Below are 19421 nucleotides of genomic sequence, written 5' to 3'. Positions count from 1 at the left end.
GGTCATGACCCGGTGAGAATGGGAACTGCAACTAAGACCTTAGAGCTGCCCCACATCCTTTCAATACTAAGTTAGCCGGAGGACAGTCCTGTCGCTTGAACATTCCCACCTGGCTCGAGTGCTGTGAGTGTGCGTGGCATGTGTGCACACAGTAGGCAGAAGCCCAGCCCCGTTTAAACCACATGGATGGAGAATGGGCGGTTCCCCAGAGGAAACTTGGGGTGCCATGACTTTCAAAGCTGGCCACAGCCAGGCGTGATGGAACACACCTATGATCCCAGCTTCTCGGGAGGCTGAGGTGGGAGGACCGCTTGAGCCCAGTGGCTTGAGACCTGCCTGGGCAACATTGTGAGACCCCGTCTCAACTAAAAAAAAAGGAAGAAAAAAAGCTGGCTGTGTCTTATGGACCTCAAGCTCCAGCCACTCCTTTCTTCCAACCGCCCCCATGCCCAGCCACTCCAGACACTGGAGGCCATCCAGATGTGCTCCCCTCCTGGGAACACCCTCTGTCCTAGAGCACACTAACTCTTAACACCTTCGTGGTCAAAGGGCCTACCCTGTTTGGTGTTGCCCCCACCCCCACCAACTGGGGTCCCCTCTCCCACAGTGCCAGTCATACTAGGCCCCCTGTTCCCACACCTGCCTCCCTGCCAGACCAAGCTCCAAGCTGGCAGGGGCCTCTTCTCTGTCTGGGTCCCCAGCTCCCACCATAGAGCTGGGCTGGGAGGAGGTGAGCTTAGGGAAGGCTTGTTGGGAAATGCATTCTGGTTTTCTTTGCCAAGGATCCACTGGGGTAAGAGCTGTAAGGTGGGCTTAACCCTAGCCAAGAAGTTCCCCGATGCCTCCCTAGCCCAAGGACCAGCCTGGCCAGCAGGTCTGGCTCCACTGTAGGCAGAGTGTCCCAGGGTCCTGCATGTCCACCTGGCCCCCATCCACCTTTGCACACCTGCCCTGGTAACTGCTTAATAGGCACCACCCTCAGCCCCCTAACACAGCCTGGGGCAAACACATCTTGGGCTCCAACCTCAGGACAGACACATGGGCAGTATCCAGCTTTTCCATTTTCTCCTGGCTTCCTCCCCACCCCGCAATGGCCAGCTGGGAGACCATGAGCAAGCACAGCCCCCAGTCCCATTTCCCTGAAGTTGATGGGAAGCAGAGAGCTCTCCACACGAGCTGGGCCGGCACAAAGGCCCCTTCTGCCAAGCTGGTGCTAGGCACCTTCCGCTACCCTTAAGACAGCCGGTCAGCTTGGCACTCCCCCCGCACTTGAGAGTCCCATGGTGCCTTGGGGGTTCCAGGGGGCCAAATGGCTGCTTCAGTGAAATCTTATAGCTGTCCCGGGAGGTGATGGACACCTATCTTTCCAGACAGGGGCCTGTGCACAGCCAACTTGAAAAGTGGCCAGGCTGAGACTTGAACCCAGAACTGTCAACTCCAAAGCGCATGTGGCTTCTGCAGCACTGGATGCCCAGCCCAGAGGTAAGGAACAAAACGTTATGGAAGGTACACGGTATTCTTGGAGGGGCTGGGGACACCGGGAGGCTACGGAGCAGCGATGGGTTTACCAAACCTGGGACAGATTTGTGGTCAACAAGCTCTCACCCCAAGTGTCTGCCTAGGAGGGTCCCCGGAAGGCTCTCCCCAGTCCCTCCCCCAGGTGAAGGCCCCCTTCAAGGCCTGGCTCAACCACTAATCTTGAGATCCCTCCCTGATGCCGCCATAGCCTTCTTCCCAGTTGTCACCAGCATTTAGGCCTCTGCTTGCCCACACGGCATGCTTGGAGGGCAAAACAGAGGGATGGTTCTGATGCTTGTGTCCCAGGCCAGCGCCAGGTGCATGGCTGGTGTCTAGGTGAGACAGCCCTGGAGCAGATGTCCCCAACCGAGCTTCCCACTCACTCACCAGGCTGCTCCTAGTCCACACCTAGCAGCCAGGCCACCTTGGCTGGGGCTGCCTCTGCAACACAGAGACAGATGGGACCCAGTGGGCACCCCAGGCCTCTTTCCTCAGGCCTCACCCCTTTAGGAAGTTGAGAAACCCTCTGGGTAAGCCCAAAGGCCAACAAGGCCTGGTTGCCTAGAGAGGCTACCTCCAGGTCAGCCCTGGGGACTCCTGGGCTCCAGAAGAGCAGCACCCTGCCTCCCACCAGGTCCACCTCCAGTCCCTTCCCACTGCCAGCTGGGCCAGGGAAGCAGGAAGAGCCCGGGAGCACCAGAAGCAAGAAAGAGGCAGGCAGGGCCGCTGGCCAGGCTTGTGCTCGGACTGTATTCACACAGACACGTGGCAGCTTACACTGGACAAAATGAGTAAGAAAAATTGGCTTTAAATATGGAAAAACCAGGGCCCTGTAATCCCACGCTACCCTAACTGGGACCAGGACGGACATCATCACAGTCTGGGAAGGGCCAGGGCTGGGGCCTGGGGCGCAGGCGCAACCTCACCCCGCCGCCCTCACACGCTCACAGACGCACGCTCACGCACGCACCCCCACACGCACAACAGGGAGGGGCGGATTATTGCTGGGCACATGTGTCTGTTGTTACGAGGGGAGTCCGGAATGTTTGAGCGTTGGCCAGGGACACCCCCACCCACGGCCTAGGCTAGGGCATTTCTGAAAGAGGCATCTTCAGGACAAGGCCCAGCATCAGGGTCGACATGCCTGGGAGCCGGAAGGCAGAAGCAGACCCACCTGGGACAGGGGCTGGTGGGCCTCAGGCCAGCCAACCTCTGCTCACACTTTGGCATAGGCCTAGGGGACACAGAGGCCTCAGATCCGGCTCTGGCAAGCGCTGAGAAGGGACAGCACTGGCTCCCAAAATGTGGCAGCCTGAGCCCAGGGTGGCAGGGGCAAGAGCCTCACTCAGAGGCTGGTGGTGGCCAGCACAGTGCTGGGCATTGGGGGTCCAGTCCAGTCTTGGCCCATCAAGCTGGGCCTGAGGAGCCTTGAGTTTGGCAGGGGCTCCTCCGCCAGCTCCCGCTGCCCGAGCCAGGACCCACTGCCCTGGGCAGCTGGGGCAGAGGCGCCAGGTCCAGGGTGGGGTGCTATGTACATTCATACAAATACATAAATACAGAAAGCCCAGAGCTCTATGGAGAAGAGCTGAAGGGACGCACCTTTGTCCCAGCGAGGGCCCGGGCCGTGCCAAACTCAGCCAGGCCAGAGGCTGAGGGCAGAGGACACAGGGACAGCTCCGGCTGACCCCCAGGCCACGACTCGAATGGACAATGGGGAAGACCACTGTGCAAAACTGTAAACAGCGCCCAGAGTAGCTGCTACCGCCAAGTGCCGGTGGGGGCCTCAGGCTCGGGGCTAGAGGCGGGTGGGGAGCTCGAGGCGGGTGGGGAGCTCTTCCTCACTGTCGCTGCAGTTCCCACAGCAATCCTGGAGGGACGGGGAAGACACGGAGGGAGAGAGGCAGAGCGGGCGCCATTAGCCACCAGGGATGTCACACAGGGCCAGCCCTGCTAGGGCAGGCCAGGAGCTGCCCAAGGTCGTGCTCTGGGGAGGGGCTCCCCAGGAGGGGCCTGGAGCAGCAGCTCAGGCCACCAAGGGTGGGCGTCAGTGCAGAGGCTGCTGGCAACAGACTGAAGGAGGTCTGGTGGACCCCAGGGTCTGCCAGGGCCAGGCCTCTCTGCCCAGCCCTCTCCCTGGGGCCGGTGGAGGCAGAGCGTGGGGAGAAGACTAAGCGAAGCTGGCAGCTCAAAGGGGCCAGGGTACGGGGAACCGAAGCAGTGGGTGGGGTAGGGGGCGGGCACCAGACTTCTTTCTCCCACATCTCGCCTCTGCCATGGAAGGGCTGCCTGTGGCTCCCCGGGGCCAGGCAGCAAGGCCAACCCACGGGGAGCCCACACTGCTCACCTCTGGAAAGAGAAAAGAGGCCGTGAGCCCAGCCAGGGGTGGGGGACAGGTGGGAATGAGGCCAGAGACCCTGGGCACCGCGGGCGGGGCTGAGGATGCGCATGCGGGCACCAGCTCTGCCTCCCACCCGCCGCCCCCTGGAGCCAGCTGGGGCCCAGGCAGCACAGCGCTGCGCTCACCTGCCGGCTGAAGAGTCTCTGCAGCAGCCCCTTCTTGGGGGGTGCAGGTGGCTGGCCCTTCCAGTCCAGGTCTGGGGGGACTGAGCCATCCAGCCCGAAGACATTGAGCTCCTGGAAGCACTCCGTCTCCACCATCTGCCGAGGAGCAGGCAGCTGTGAGGGCTGCCCCAGGGCTGCTCCCCCAGAGCCCACCCCCCCAGCAGGGTGGGCCCCCACCTCATTCTGCCAGGGAATGGGCACACTGCCCGTGGCAAACTTCTGGTAGAAGTCCTGGTCGGTGGGCTCCAGCTCCACTCCCTTGACTGTGGAGAACTGTTCGATGTCCAGAACGTCCTTGCAGTAAATGGCCTGGGGCTGGGGGTGGAGGGGAGGGGCAGCGGTCAGACAGGACACACACAGAGGGAGGCAAACCTGAGTCTCACTGTGGCCTTGGCCTGGTGCTGCCTCGACACCAGCAACTCTCTGGTTTGGGTCAAAAGCCAGGAGGCGGCCGGGCGCCGTGGCTCACGCCTGTAATCCTAGCTCTCTGGGAGGCTGAGGCGGGCGGATTGCTCGAGGTCGGGAGTTTGAAACCAGCCTGAGCAAGAGCGAGACCCCGTCTCTATTATAAATACAAAGAAATTAATTGGCCAACTAATATATATAGAAAAAATTAGCCGGGCATGGTGGCGCATGCCTGTAGTCCCAGCTACTTGGGGAGGCTGAGGCAGGAGGATCGCTTGAGCCCAGGAGTTTGAGGTTGCTGTGAGCGAGGCTGACGCCATGGCACTCACTCTAGCCTGGACAACAAAGCAAGACTCTGTCTCAAAAAAAAAAAAAAAAAAAAAAAAAAAAGCCAGGAGGCACATGCACGTCCTAAGCATGGCAGCCCTTTTCTCCAAAGCCCAGTCTCTCCCTCTGCAGACCAGGACTGTCACCGTCCCCCACTGCTCAGTGACTGCATGAGACCGCGTGAAGGCCAGTGCTGGGTGCCCCTCCTCACGCACGTGGCTCTCTGGATGTGCAGCTGGAGCGGGGAGAGCAGGCCCAGTCTCGCTCAGCTGGGCCTTGGCTAGGCACTGCCATGCAGGGGTGCCCTGGGATGTCCGGGGCTTCCTCTGTCCCCTCTCCCAGCCAACCAGATAACTGGCAGTCTCCCACCGCTCCAACCCCAGGTCCCTCCTGAGCCCACCTCAGCCCTAGGAGGCCACTTTCTTTTTCCTCTTGATGTTGTTTCCTAAATCCCTCTATTAAGGATGTCTATTAAAATATCGTCATCACAGGCTGGGCACAGTGGCTCACGCCTATAATCCCAGTACTTAAGGAGGCCAAGGCAGGAGGATCGCTTGAGGCCAGGAGTTTAAGACCAGCCTAGCAACACAGCAAGACCCCATCTCTATAAAAAAATAGAAAAATTAGCCTGGTGTGGTGGTGTGCACCTGTAGCCCCAGCTATTTTGGACGCTGAGGCGGGAGGATTGCCTGAGTTCAGGAGTTGGAGATCGCAGTGAGCTATGATGACACCACTGCACTCTAGCCTGGGTGACAGAGCAAGACCCTGTCACTAAAAAAAAATTTTTTTTTTTGAAAATATCATGTAAAATGGTACAGCCGCTTTGGAAAACAGTCTGGCAGTTCCTCAAAAGTTTAAACATAGTTACTACACGACCTAGTAATTCTACTCCTACCTATATACCAAGAGAAATGACATGTAGCCACACAAAAACTTGTATCTGAATGTTCATAGCACCATTAGTCACAATAGCCAAAAAGTGGAAACAACTCCAATGTCTATCAATGCTTATGAATAAATAAGCAAAATGTGGTATTATCTATACAATGGAATATTGTTCAGCCTTAAAAAGGAATGAAGTACTGACGCCTGCTACAACACGAATGGACCTTAAAAACAGTATGCTAAATAAAGTAAGTCAGGGCCAGGCACGGTGGCTCACGCCTGTAATCCCAGCACTCTGGGAGGCCGAGGTGAGAGGATCATTTGAGCTCAGGAGTTCGAGACCAGCTTGAGCAAGAGTGAGACCTCGTCTCTACTAAAAATAGAAAGAAATTAATGGGCTAATAGAAAAATATATAGAAAAAAATGAGCAGGGCGAGGTGGCACATGCCTGTAGTCCCAGCTACTTGGGAGGCTGAGGCAGGAGGATTGCTTGAGCCCAGGAGCTGGAGGTTGCTGTGAGCTAAGCTGACGCCACAGCACTCTAGCCCGGGCAGCAGAGCGAGACTCTGTCTCAAAAAAAATAAAAATAAAATAAAGTAAGACAGATACAGAGGACCCGGCAGGACTGCATATGTAGGAAGCGTCCAGAACAAGCACATGTACAGAAATAGACAGCAGATGAGTGACTAACAGGGGCGGGGGGTGGGGGGGAGGGAGAATGAGGAATGACTGCTAAGGGTATGGGGTTTTTGGGGGGTGCTGGTGATGAAAATATTCTAAGATTTATTGCGGGGATGGTGCATAACTCTGAGGTCCTACAAAGCCAACGAACTGTATACTTTCAATGGGTGAATTGTATAGTATGTGAATTAAATCTCAATAATGCTGCTAAAAAATACATCATCATCAAGCTTGCTTTTCATCTCCTGCTTCTGAAAAGTTAAACTGCAGGGCACCGAGTTTATTCCTAACTCTGAAGGGCAGATCAGAGGCAGTGTGATTGTTTCGAGGTTAAATGAGATGATGTGCACAAGCAGCAGGGACAAACCGAGTGGCAGCAGCAGCCCGAGAGAGGCTGAGGAAGGTCAGGCTCCCTGGGTACAAGTGCCTGTGACAGCCAGCCTTCGGGGCCCGCAAGGCTGGCGAGAGGCACAGGCCGGGGCTGGCCTCCCCACTTCCACTCACACTCCCCAGGGCCCCCTCCCCACCTCACATTCCTGCCCCAAATCCCCAAAGGTCCCCTGTCTCACGTAGAACGTGCCCAGACCTCTGTGCCTGCACAGCCGACTCCCGCCACACAGGCCTCCTGGCCCTGCCTCGGAGCTGCAACGCCTGGCTGTTCCCTCTGCCTGGAACGCTCACCCCCAAACCTCCAAACCCCCAAACCGTGGCTCAGCTCTCTCCTTCACGTGTTTCACGTTTCTGCCCAACCATCAGCTCGTCAGAGACCACCCTGTCTAAAAATACCACCCCCCCCATCATTTTCTGCCTTCTTCTTAGCCTGCTTTAAGTTTTCTTTGTCACACATAAGGTTACCTGAAATTCTTTCTCCTTTATTGGTTCATCTGGGCGTGTCTCCCCACTACAACGTAAGAGCAGGACTGGGGCCTGTGGCCCTCATTATTCCCAAGGTCTGGGACAGAGCGCACTCAGCTATTTGTTGAATGAATAAACAAACGTGTGTGGTGGACAGTCATCAACCTGGCCTGCACATTGCCTCTGGGTCTCCCCGGTGTTCCCAGTGAACTGTCAATCATAGGACCCAGGCCTCATAGATATGGGAGGGGCTGGCACATGACCTAATCTTGGCCATTGGAAATTTTTCTGCGACTTTACGGACAGAGAAGCCTGAGTTCAGTGGGAGGGGAACAGTCAACAGGTAGAAGCAGAGACAGAGAGCCCTGGGAACACAGCACGAAGCCCTGGTGTTGGCCCTACTCTCGGACTCCCTGGCCAAATGAACCAATAAACTCCTTGTTGGGCTCAAGTGAGTTTGAGTTGGGTTTCTGCCACCTGGAATCTGATGACTAGAGGACATTCTTGCCTGCTGGCCGCCTGATCCACTGAGCTGCTCAGCAGACGCAGTAGACTCTGTAAGGGCGAGTGTCCCGCACACAGCCGGTGACCAGCTCAACATCCCTTGCTGCACCGCGTCTGGTTTCTCCCTGGGGGACTGACCCCGCCACTCACACTGGCTCAGGTGGGCCCAGGATCCAGGTGTGGCCAGTGAGGGCCTCTGAGCCACCAGAGGCAATGAGTGCCAACCTTAAGTCTCTTTCCCCCTTTAGGATTTCTTTTGAAATGATTGGGCAAGAGGTACTCTTTGTCTACGGGGGTGGCTGAGCTGGAGAATGGGGGCCTGAGCTGCTGGGGGCCAGCACTGCCACACCCTAGGGACAGCTGCTCCAGAATGAAGACTACACGTTAGCTGGCACAGTGGGAAGCGGGGCTAGAGACAGAGTTCCCACAGCGCTGCAGGAGCCCCCGTCTAGGTATGCCAAATGCTGGACCTAGCCTGGGGCTTTTAATTTTTGTGAATACTCCTTTTTTCTTTGGCTAAGCCACTAGATTAGTTTTCTGACACTTGCACAGTAAGTGTCCCGGCCAATACTCCAAGAACCCCCAGCCCCAGCCCCGGCCTGGCCCTGCCCCGCGCAGGGTGGGCAGCACTCACGTCGGGCTTGAAGGGAGGCTCCAGCATGCCGGCTCCCAGCCGCTTGAAGTTCAGCTTCTTGAAGAGGGGGTGCTCCTTCACCTCGCGGGCGCTGCCCCCACGACACCCCAGGCGCTCCTCGGGGTCCTTACAGAGGAGCTGCGGCAGTGCAGGGGCGGTGGGTGGGTGGGAGAGGCGCGCACCCCCCCAGCCCGGGCCAGGCAGCCATCCGTCCGTCTGTCCGTACCTGGGAGCAGAGCGAGCGGGCCTGCGGGGAGAAGCGCTCGGAGTACTCCTCCGGCACCTCCTTCACCAGCCGCTCCACCTCCTCCCGCTTGATCTTCTTCTTCCTCTGCTGGAAGGGCGACTGGCCCGCGATCATCTCGTACAGGAGGCAGCCCAGTGCCCACCAGTCGGGGCTGAAGGTGTACCGCTCGTTCTTCACCACCTCCGGAGCTGGCGGGTGGCAGGGGGTTAGGGCTGGGCGGGAGGCGGGAGCAGACCCTCAGGCCCCGGAACGCCCAGGCGCGTCCAGTCAGGATGCGCTCAGACGGCCGCTGGCCAGGCAGGCGGCCGTGGCAGCTAGGCGAGGTCCCCACCAAGGACAGCTCCTGGGAGTCAGAGCGAGTGGGTGTGGCCCAAGGCAGGCCACACCCAGGATGCCCAGTCTGAGATTTTTTCAAGAGGAGCCAGAAATCCGCACTTTTTATGATACACTGTGTGCCGTCTGGCTTATTAAATGTTGGCAACCAATTCAAATTGTTCTAAAAACAATTTGATTTAAATACAAATGTAGGCCGAATTGGGCCCACGTGGCTACCAGTTTGCAACTTCTGGATTTAACATCAGAGAGGAGAGAGAAGGAGGAAACTCCTATTTTCTGAATACCTCCTACCTGCCAGCGCAGCCACGTGGGGAAGTTTCCCTCCACTACATCTTTTCATCTTCAAGGCAACCCCGAGAGGCAGGTATGACGATAGCTTTCTAGTCCAACAGAGTGAGGCTGGGACAAGTGGAGTGGCTGTCTGGCTCAAGGCCACACAACAGGCAAGAGGTGGCGCCTACAGAGCCAGGACTCTGTCTACTTTGTCATACCGTCCCCAAGGGGACTATGCGACCACACCGTGGCCCCTCCACTGGCCCCCTCCACAGATGGGCATGCCCACTCCAAGCATGGGAAGTTTGGGGGCGGGTAGGGCTGGGGCCGCAGAAGCAGGTTTGAGTCCCTCTGCTCCAATCTCAGGTGGCCAGGCCCAGTGAATGGAGACAGACTCAAGTGAACTAGGGGTTGGTACGTATTTAGTGAATCATGAGGTCCAAACTGTGGGACCCTGGAGGAGCCTTCGTCTCCTCATCTGTAAAAGGGAAAGGTCCACATGGGACCTTTCTGCTGAGGGAGGGAGGCACGGGAGACTCCCAAACAGGAGTGGGTGGGGTTGGGCCCGTTGACAGTGAGGAGGCCTGGGAGGCCAGTGGAGGGGAGACTCACCCATGTAGCCCACAGTGCCCACACGGCCTTTGATGGTCTGGCCCTCGGGCACATGCACAGCCAGTCCCAGGTCGGAGATGCGGATGTGGCCTGAATGGAGGAACACAGTGGCCCGTTAGCAGGCCAGGCCTCCCTATCTCACCCGCCCGCCCCTGGGCCTTCCCACCCACCGTGGTCATCGAGAAGAATGTTCTCTGGCTTCAGGTCCCTGTGGGGAGAGAAGGGCAGGGAGAGACGCTGCTCAGCTTGCCAGGAGCCGGACGGGGCCCCAGCTCACTTGCCATCCTTGGATCGGATGCGGAGCAAGATGCACGACCTGTTTTCTGCCGGGGTGACAGACAGCCCGGACTCATGGGAGCAGGGACCTCCAGAGCCAGGACTCCAGGACGGGCCTCGCTCACCCCGGTGTTGAGGAGCTCCTTGCCCTTTGGTGGCTGACTCTACTGTCACCCCTTTCACATGGGCTGCTCATCTGTCCCTCACGGGCTGCTGCAAGGCTCCCATGAAGTCACTGCCGATAACAATCACAGCCACACTCTCCACTGCCAAACGCTGCGCGCCAGGCTCTGTGCCAGGGACTGTTTTTCTAACCACCTTATCTCACTGGGCCCTACAACAATCTGGGAGGTAGGAATTATAGTTTCTTTCTTTCTTTCTTTTTTTTTTTTTTTTGGAGACAGACTCTCACACTTTGTTGTCCAGGCTAGAGTGAGTGCCGTGGCATCAGCCTAGCTCACAGCAACCTCAATCTCCTGGGCTCAAGCCATCCTCCTGCCTCAGCCTCCCAAGTAGCTGGGACTACAGGCATGCACCACCATGACTGGCTAATTTTTTCTATATATATCAGTTGGCCAATTAATTTCTTTCTATTTATAGTAGAGACGGGGTCTCGCTCTTGCTCAGGCTGGTTTCGAACTCCTGACCTTGAGTGATCCGCCCGCCTCGGCCTCCCGGACTGCTAGGATTATAGGCGTGAGCCGCCGCAGCCGGCCAGGAATTATAGTTTCTGTTTCCCATAAAAGAAAACAGTATGGGGAGCAGGGCGCTGACTAGCCCAGGGTCACACAGAGACAGTGACCAAGCAGGGATTCCCACGTGGGTCAGCTGGACCCGAAGCCTAGGTCTGAGCTGCTCGCGTCTGCCTGGTGTGTGGGTACCGACACCCCCCCCCGCCGCCCCCCGCCAGCCAGCACCAGCTTCATGCCTGGCCACAGCCCCAGCCCAGCCTTCTGCCGTGCATCCTCCCGGCTGCAGCCGCGCAGGGCAGGGCCAAGGCGCCCACCTGTACACGATGCGCTCCCGGTGCAGGTCCTCCAGCCCGCAGCAGATCTCGGCGGCATAGAAGACGGCTCTCGCTTCCGGGAAGCCAGCCTGGCCCATGTGGTAGATGTGGAACTTGAGGTCACCTCCATTCATCAGTGTCAGCACTAAGCACAGGGCGTCCTTGGTCTCATAGGCATAGGCCAAGCTCACCTGTGGCCGGGGGAACCCGATCCCTTAGGCAGGAGCTGCCTGGCCACCTGGTGGCGGGCTAACACCAGCCACCCAAAAAAGATCCTTCTCGGTGCCACTCCTTGGGGCCCAGCCTGCACCCGAGGCCTGGCATCAACACCCCTGCCGCCCTTCCCAGCAGCACTCGCCGGCACGGGCGGGGCGGGCGGCGGCCTGCGTGGCCGGGGGAGGGAGAGGTCTCCTTTCTGTACTTACTACAAACCTACTGTTCACTTTCTCCAGGATCTGCTTCTCGTTGAGCGCCATGGCCTCCCCCTTCCGCTTCTTGATCCGCTTCTTCTCCAGCTTCTTGCAGGCGTACATCTTGCCTGTTGCCCGTACCTGGCAGGCGCACACCTGTGGCCAGGGTAGAGGGGGCACAAGGGGGCCAGCTACGCCCTTGCTGGGGTGCAGGGGCTGGTCCAGGGCCCATGCTTCCCGCCCTGTGCACTCGGCCGAGGGGGGGGGGTGCCGCCTGCCCACTCACCTCCCCAAAGCCGCCTTTGCCCAGGACTCGGTACTGCCTGAAGGTGTTTTTGGTCACCGGCTGCCTGTGGGCATGGGGTAGGAGAGCAAACACCAGCTGAGCAGAAGTCCAAGGCCCACAAAGGGCCCCAGCAACCTGGCCTGGCCTGGCCCGGCCTGCCCTGGCCCGGCCTTTAAGGAGCTCACCTTTCTAGCCACTTCCACTGTAGGAAACGGTTGAAGTAGATGCTATCGAGGTAGTCGGCAAAAGGGGCCACGCTCAGGTATTCGTGGGTCACCCTGTTGAGGGGAAGAAGGCCCAGCTTGGGGTCAGCCCTGACACCCCGGGCTCCCGGCTTGCTGGGCCAGGCATCCCACTACGTGCGTGTTCAGCCCACAGCAGCACCCTAGGCCAGGCCTGCCGCTAACCTGCCAGGCAGGGAAACATCCCCGCCGAAGCTGAGGATGCTACTGAGATGGGAGGCGACCTGCCAAGGCCACAGGGCAGGGCCAAGTGCAGGGTGGGAAGCTGAGCTCCCCGGCCAGCCACCGTCCACACGCTTCCTGACCCGCAGAGCCCGCTCCTCTGGGCACAGTCCGGGGCTGTGGGCGGGCGCTTACCTGGTGAGCTCCTGGAACAAGTCTTTGCAGGGGCCCTGCTCCAGCCGCTGGGCACAGTTAGTCACCAGCTGCCGAGGGACCTCAGGGATGAGGTCAGGACCCTGGGGACGGGCCACAGACAGGTCAGTGCCAGTGCAGGGGGCTCCCATGGATGGCTGCCCGCTCCCAGGGCACAGACGTCAGATATCTGAGGCCGGTGCTGCGCCCGCCAGCCAGGCTGCTGAACTGCCTTTCCCAGGCAGAGCGGCTGGCGGCCGCCCCGCCCCAAGCCCGGCCCTCCCCTGGGGCTGCACGCCTGCCATGCTGCCTGGAGCAGCTCCAGGGCACTCCCTGCCCAGGCTGTGGTCACTCTTCTCCCTGTCACTGAGCTCCGCCCACGCTGTCATCTCTCCATCACTGCTCACTCACCGTGTGGCTCAGAAAATTCTGCACTAGCCGCCGCCCACACGCCTTCCGCTTCTCATCAGGGGTCACTTCGTACTCGGCCTGCAGGGGGGAGGCACAGGAGGCTTGGGGTCTGGGTGAGCACCAGGTGTGGGGAGACGGGACACACGGAGCCGGGTCCTCTGCCCGCCCTCCTCGGCGCTGGGCCGCCGCACTCACCACCCCGTCCAGGAAGGCAACGCAGCGGGTCAGCTCAGGCCTGGTGGCGCAGAACTCGCGGAACAGCAGCCGCCCGATGGGCTGCCGCTCGCACAGGCTGTGGTAGTCGCGCTCTGCGGGCGGAGACGGCAGCTGCTGGGTCCACAGCCCTCGAGCCTGCTGGCAGGGAGCTCCCGCCCGCACCGCCAGACCCTGGGCCCCAGCTACAGCTTCCAGCCCCGCAGGAAGGGCCGTGGCCATTGACTCCTCGCCACAACTCTGAGGTGGGCCCTGCCGCTATTGTCGGCATAGCTCAGGACGGTGAGGCCCAGAGAGGTTAACCGACTAGTTCAGTGTCACACAGCCAGGAGTCTGGCTCCAGAGCCCAGGCCTCCATACCCTCCCCTTCGCTGGCCCCTGGCTGACACGACTTGCGTATGTCACAGTGCTGGGGTTGGGTGTGGTCTGTGAGGTTCCGGCCCATCCTGGCTGGGGCCAGGCCCACACCTGCTGCTTGCCTGGCGAAAGTACGAGAGGAAGCTGTGGCTTCCGGTGTGCTCTCAGCAGGGCCTCCTCCCCAGGAGGTGGAAGCAGCCATGGCACATTCTTTGCCCACGTGCCATCAGAGGGGCCCGGGCCACTCTGGGTGCTGCTCAGACCTGGGGCCTTGGCGAAGTCTGGGCCCTTCTGCTCCCTGCCAGAGGCAACCCCATCACACTGCCCCAGCTGGGGGCTTCCGGGCAGGGCTCTGCTGGGCACCACCAGGGCTGGGCGCCCAAGGCAGTCGACCTGTGGCCCCGCAGCACCCTCTGCTCCCTCTGTCCTGTGGGCCTGCTGAGCCTGGCTGGCTCTTTCCGGCTACCCCGACTTGCCCCTGCCCTGCTCTCTGCACCCACCTTAGCCACGCCCGCAGCCCCTGTGTGCGCTTTGCCCTCCACCATCCCGAGCTCAGGAACTGAAACTGTGTGGGGCGGTGCAGCCTCCGTTTTCCTGCTCACCCGACGCCCCCAACCTGCCCCTTGCCCCAGGGCATGGTCTGAGGGGAGGCTCCCCAAGCACCAGCAGGGCCCCTCAGCCCTGCACCCCTAGTCTCCACCCAGGTCTCACCGAGACTGAGCCGCAGCTCTTCGCACTGGCTGATGTGGGGGAACTGTAACATCTGCCGCCATTTCTTGCTTTTGCCTTTGCGATTTCCGCCACCACCTGCAGGAACAATCAGGCCCTGGGTCTCAAGTCCTGCCCCACTGCCTTCCCTGGACCCTAGCATGGTCCAGAGGCCTTCAAAGCCCAGCCAAGGCATAGCCCACACCAGGAGGAACCTGGGGCCGTGCCTTTCCACGCTGCAGCATGCCCTTGCTGTGTTCTAGACAGGCACGGGCCACCTGGGCCTTCCTGCTAGGGGGCTCCTAGGCTGGGAGAGCCAGGAGGGTTAGTGAGGCCACCGAGGGGAGGAGGGTGTTCCACATAGCTCCAGCAAAGGGTCTAGCCTCAGCTGCTTCCCACCACATAGGGGTTCCGCAGGTGCAGAGAGTAGAGAAGGGCGTCACAGCGGTGGGAACTGTGTAAGTCAAGGCTGGAAGGGAAAGATTCCAGGACACATGGGGCACACTGAGGCACAGGGCAGCCTGGCGCCAGGGAGGTTCCCAGGCCTCTATCAGAGAGCCCCACATTAGAGCTATCAGAGGCTCAAGTGCAGTGCGACACGTGGGCTGGCACTCAGGACCCCCTGCCCTACATACAAGGGCTTCCCTGGCCCAGATGCCTGCCTGGTTTTAACTAGCTGAGCCCCATCAGTAGCTGCTGAGATCATGAGCAGCCCGAATGCCTACAGAGCCCAACAGGTACGGTAACTGTGGGCCAGATACAGGACGACAGAGTGGAGGGGAGTGTGGTGAACTGGATCGGTGAATATCCCCCTGGGAGGGGCAGCTGCAACCCTCCTCCGGGGATTGCCTGATTGCTGCTAGGTGGGCTTCGGGCTCAGTGTGGCCAGCTCTCCTGATTTTTCAATGGTGGCTACAAATCCAGACTGATACATGAAATATTGGTTCCTATTTATTTATTTATTTTTGAGACAGTCTTGCTTGTTGCCCAGGCTAGAGTGAGTGCCATGGCGTCAGCCTAGCTCACAGCAACCTCAGACTCCTGGGCTTAAGTAATCCTTCTGCCTTAGTCTCCCGAGTAGCTGGGACTACAGACATGCGGCACCATGCCCAGCTAATTTTTTCTATATATATATTTGTTGGCCAATTAATTTCTATTTATAGTAGAGACTGGGTGCGGTGGCTCACGCCTGTAATCCTAGCACTCTGGGAGGCCGAGGCGGGCAGATTGCTTAAGCTTAGGAGTTCGAAACCAGCCTGAGCAAGAGCGAGACCCCATCTCTACTATAAATAGAAAGAAATTAATTGGCCAACTAATATATATCGAAAAAATTAGCTAGGCATGGTGGCACATGCCTGTAGTCCCAGCTACTCGGGAGGCTGAGGCAGCAGGATCGCTTGAGCCCAGGAGTTTGAGGTTACTGTGAGTTAGGCTGACACCACAGCACTCTAGCCAGGGCAACAGAATGAGACTCTGTCTCAAAAAAAAAAAAAAAAAAAAAAATTAGGCCGGGCATGGTGGCTCACACCTGTAATCCTAGCACTCTGGGAGGCCAAGGCGGGAGGACTGCTCAAGGTCAAGAGTTCGAAACCAGCCTGAGCAAGAGCGAGAGCCCATCTCTATTAAAATTAGAAATTATTAATTGGCCAACTAAAAATATAAAAAAAAATTAGCTGGGCATGGTGGCACATGCCTGTAGTCCCAGCTACTTGGGAGGCTGAGGCAGAAGGATTGCTGGAACCCAGGAGTGTGAGGTTGCTGTGAGCTAGGCTGACGACACACGGCACTCTAGCCCGGGCAACAGAGTGAGACTCTGTCTCAAAATAAATAAATTAAATTAAATTAAAAAATTCACTGTAGCCAAATAAAATGTGTCAGAGAGTTAGCAAGATATGGGCTGTGGCCCCAGGCTGAGAATGGTGGAAGGGGCCTGAGTCTCGGAGTCCCACAGACTTGGGTTTGAGTCTCCAGTGCACACTTTAGGTCCATCACTTGCTGTTTGTGAACCTTAATTTCTCTAGGTCTCCACTACCTCCAGGGATGCTGTGAGGGTGAACAGGAAAGTCCGTGTCCAGCACCCAGCGGGGCTGTGGCAAGAGTGGGCCCAGCTCCACCAACTCAGTGGTGACCCCAGGCAACCATTCTTTCCCCTAACCTCAGTTCCCCTCGGTGTTTCCAGCTCTGCTTCTATCTGGCCTGGGTGGAGGCCAGTGGTGCAGGGGGAGGAGCTGCCTTCTAGGGAGTGGGCAGGGCTGGGGGCCTCGGTGGCTCCCAGATCTAAGCTGCCTGGAGGAGGAAGTGCTGCAGGGGCCCATTGAGAAACCTGCCAGCGGCCCCCTGCCGCCTGCATATCCCACTGGCATTGCCTCACTGTGAGTGAGCAACAGACCCCCACCCCCACCCCGCAAGGCCTCCCCAGAAGGGGAACTCCTCCCCCCACCCCAAGGTCCCTCGCTCAACCCTCCATCCGCCTAACTCCCCCCACCAGTTACTTCCTCCTCCCCCTCCTCCAGCCACATCAAGGCAGCAGGGAAGAGTCACATGCAAATATCCTGTCCTGGGCTGGACGCTTGTCAGTGGGGCTTCTCCCCACCCTGCCTCGGCCCTCCCTGCGCCTCTGGGTGCCTGGGAAGCAAGGAAGGAAGGAAGGAGGACTGAGCGAGGGCTCACAGCCCGTGTCGACCCTCTTTCCTCACAGCAACTCCGCCAGACCAGGCCCAATTTCATAAGAAAACTGAGGCCCTGAAATGAAGAATTAATTTGCCCAAGATCCGAGAGCCTGGAGGGGACAGTGGCAGGATTCATACACAGCTCCCCACAACCCAAGCTCCTTTCCCAACCCTAACATCCCTGGCATCTATTAGGTGCCAACTGAATACATATACCAAGGGTTCCTGGACCACTTAGGGCCTCTGATCACTTAGGAGGCTGGCAAAGGCCCTGGCCCCAAGCTGTTAGCCAGCTCATGAAATTACTCTCATGCAGCCAGTCCATGGGCCTAGTTCAGGACTCAGTGACAATCAGGATTTTCTTTAGTCTTCATGTCCCACCCCAACCATTCCACAGAAAGGAATACTAAAGATCAGAGAGGAGAGACTTGTCATGCAGGTGGGAAAGGCAAAGCCAGTTTGGAGTAAGGGTTCTCTAGTGGAGGCACCAGTCCCAGTCTGGCCATACCACCCTGTGCTTTGCCCAGGGCCTGACAAAGCTGGTCCGAAGGCACCCACACTCTCTGGCCAGGCAAGGCAGTGCCGCCAGCAGGCCTGAGGCCTGAACTGGCTATAGTTCTAGGCTGGGAGGCCTGGCTGGGCTCTCCCTCCCTCCTCCCCGGCTGGCTAGATGACGAGGCAGAACAGTATCTGCAGATGCCCCCAGAGGCTGGGAGGAAGGCCTAGCCCCTGGACTTGATAAGTGACAGGAGATAAGACAGGCTCCCTGGTCACTAAGGACCCAGCCAGCTGTGTCCATTTCCAGGCAGCACCTCACCAGGGTGGGCAGCGGGTACCAGGTGCGGTGGCCAACTGGGGGCTCCTCTGGGCTTCCTACAGACTGGCTGGGCATCCCGTGTCCTAGGCCTGGGTCAACCACAACCTTGCTGTGTGACCTGGCACTAGTCCCTGGTCCAAGCCTCAGTTTCCCACCTGTAAAATGGGGCAGAAAGGTGAAGCAGGTGCCTCTTTCAGCCTGGAAGCCCAGCAAAGAGTGGAAAAAATGCCTTGATCTCCCTGCCCTAGAGTTCTTAAAAGAAAAGTCTTGTTCACTGCTGGTTCCCTAGCACCAGGGCATGGTGGGGCACAGGGTGGGTGTCCAGTGATCACGTTACTTAGAGGGGCTGTGGCAGGTGAGGGGCAGACTGACGACAGGGCAGTGAGACCAGGTCTGGACCTTCAGTGTCCCCAGGACCCTCACGGAGCAGGTGCCTGACAACACCTGGGGTGGGAGCCATGAGGAGTCCCAGACACACTCAGCCCTCCAGACTGGCTCCCCCAGCCAGGCCTTTGCACTTACAGTCCTCAGAGCTCAGCATGCTCGGCACTTGATTGTGTCTGTGCCTGTTAGCCCCACGGGACCGTGGGCTTTCTGAGGGCAAAAACTGTGACTCATTCCGCTCTGTCCTCAGTGTCCTGAGGCGCCAGGCAAGTGGCGGTGGTGCTGGCAGCATTTGCGACCAGGAGTTTCCCCGAGTCAGGCAGGCTGTGCCATGCAGAGGCTGTATTCATTCATTCTCCAACCTTTACCTATCACCAACTTTGTGCCGGTCGGGGCTCTGCGCCCGAGCCTTGGCCCAGGGCACGTGGGGCATCTTCTCACCTCTCACCTGAAACAGGCCTCAGAGACGCTCTCCTGCGGCTCAGGTCCCACCCTACCCTCTTCCTCCTCCTCTCCTCCCCGCATCCCGCGACCCCCTCCCCCGCCGCCAGGGCGGCGGCCTGACCCCCGCCCCCTCCTGGGCCCGGGATCCCGGGGGCAGGTGCGGAGGAGGAAGACTCCGGGCCGGAAGGGCGCGTGTCTGCGCCGGGTGCGGGGCGCGGGGCCCGCGGCGCGTGGGGACCCGGCAGCCGGGGCGCCCCGCGGAACTACGAGGCCGCGCGCCCGCGCTGCCGGCACCCGGGCCCGCCCGCCCGCCCGCCCGGCCGGCCGCCTCACCTTCTCGGGCCTTGAGGAGCACCGTGTTCGCTACGATGTTCTCGAGCTCCATGGGCAGCGGCGCCGCCTGGCCCGCTGGGCTGCGCCGCCGGCCGGGATCGCGCGCGAGAGCCGGGCCCGGATGGCGATCAGCCGGCCCTCAGTGACCGCGCCGCGGCCTCCCCGGCCTCCCCGGCCGCCGCCGCCGCCCGCCGCGCACACTCCGCCCCCTCCCGGGGCCACCCGGGCGCCCGCCCGCCCCGCCCCGCCTTCTGTTTACTTTGCTCGACCAATCAGCGGGAGGACGCTCCCCGCGCCGCCTTCCCATTAGCCAGCCTTTTCATCACCCCCCGCCCCTTGAGCCAGGGATTCGCTCAGGGGAGCGCGGGGGGGCGGCACTTATTACGTCACCTCTTCCTGGTTGGTCTTTGGGCGGGGTTCAGCCCCTAGGTTCGAATTTCTAGGCTTTCGTAGGACACCCAACTGCCAATTAGGGACGAGCCCTCCGCGGAGACGGTGGAGGCGGGTCCTCTGGGTCACGCCCAAGGAGCCGGATGTGTGATTGGACGAAGCGAGCGTCGGTCATCCCCAGCAGTGCCTCCTTACTGGGCCGTCAGTGGGGGCGTGGCCCGGATGCCTCAGGCCGGCCGAGGGCTTTTGTAGGGTTTTGCTGGGGACGCGCTCGGTGTCCGG

At 59.5% G+C, this 19421-nt stretch overlaps 1 protein-coding gene across 2 annotated transcripts; it reads right to left on the bottom strand.

Annotated features, from left to right (window-relative positions):
• Positions 1-2251: 2251 nt before the first annotated feature.
• On the bottom strand, positions 2252-18967 carry GRK6 (G protein-coupled receptor kinase 6). 2 transcript variants are annotated; one of them, XM_012787338.2, is made up of 16 exons: positions 18750-18967; positions 14106-14201; positions 13020-13132; positions 12825-12902; positions 12417-12517; positions 12003-12095; positions 11818-11881; positions 11547-11687; positions 11122-11312; positions 10010-10047; positions 9840-9929; positions 8598-8806; positions 8372-8509; positions 4258-4395; positions 4042-4176; positions 2252-3385 (listed from the first exon to the last, which is right to left on the bottom strand). In XM_012787338.2, exons 1-16 carry the CDS (start codon positions 18799-18801, stop codon positions 3314-3316), a joined length of 1749 nt encoding a protein of 582 aa, XP_012642792.1. In that variant the 5' UTR covers positions 18802-18967; the 3' UTR covers positions 2252-3313. The 2 variants fall into 2 exon arrangements, with proteins under 2 accessions (XP_012642792.1, XP_012642793.1); XM_012787339.2 differs by lacking the exon at positions 2252-3385 and adding an exon at positions 3410-3864.
• Between the last annotated feature and the right edge of the window lie 454 nt (positions 18968-19421).

The sequence above is a fragment of the Microcebus murinus genome, chromosome 28 (genome assembly GCF_040939455.1).
Source record: "Microcebus murinus isolate Inina chromosome 28, M.murinus_Inina_mat1.0, whole genome shotgun sequence".
NCBI classification, from domain to species: Eukaryota; Metazoa; Chordata; class Mammalia; order Primates; family Cheirogaleidae; genus Microcebus; species Microcebus murinus.
Note: the sequence above shows the minus strand (reverse complement) of the source record. Positions and strands in the feature narration are given on the sequence as shown.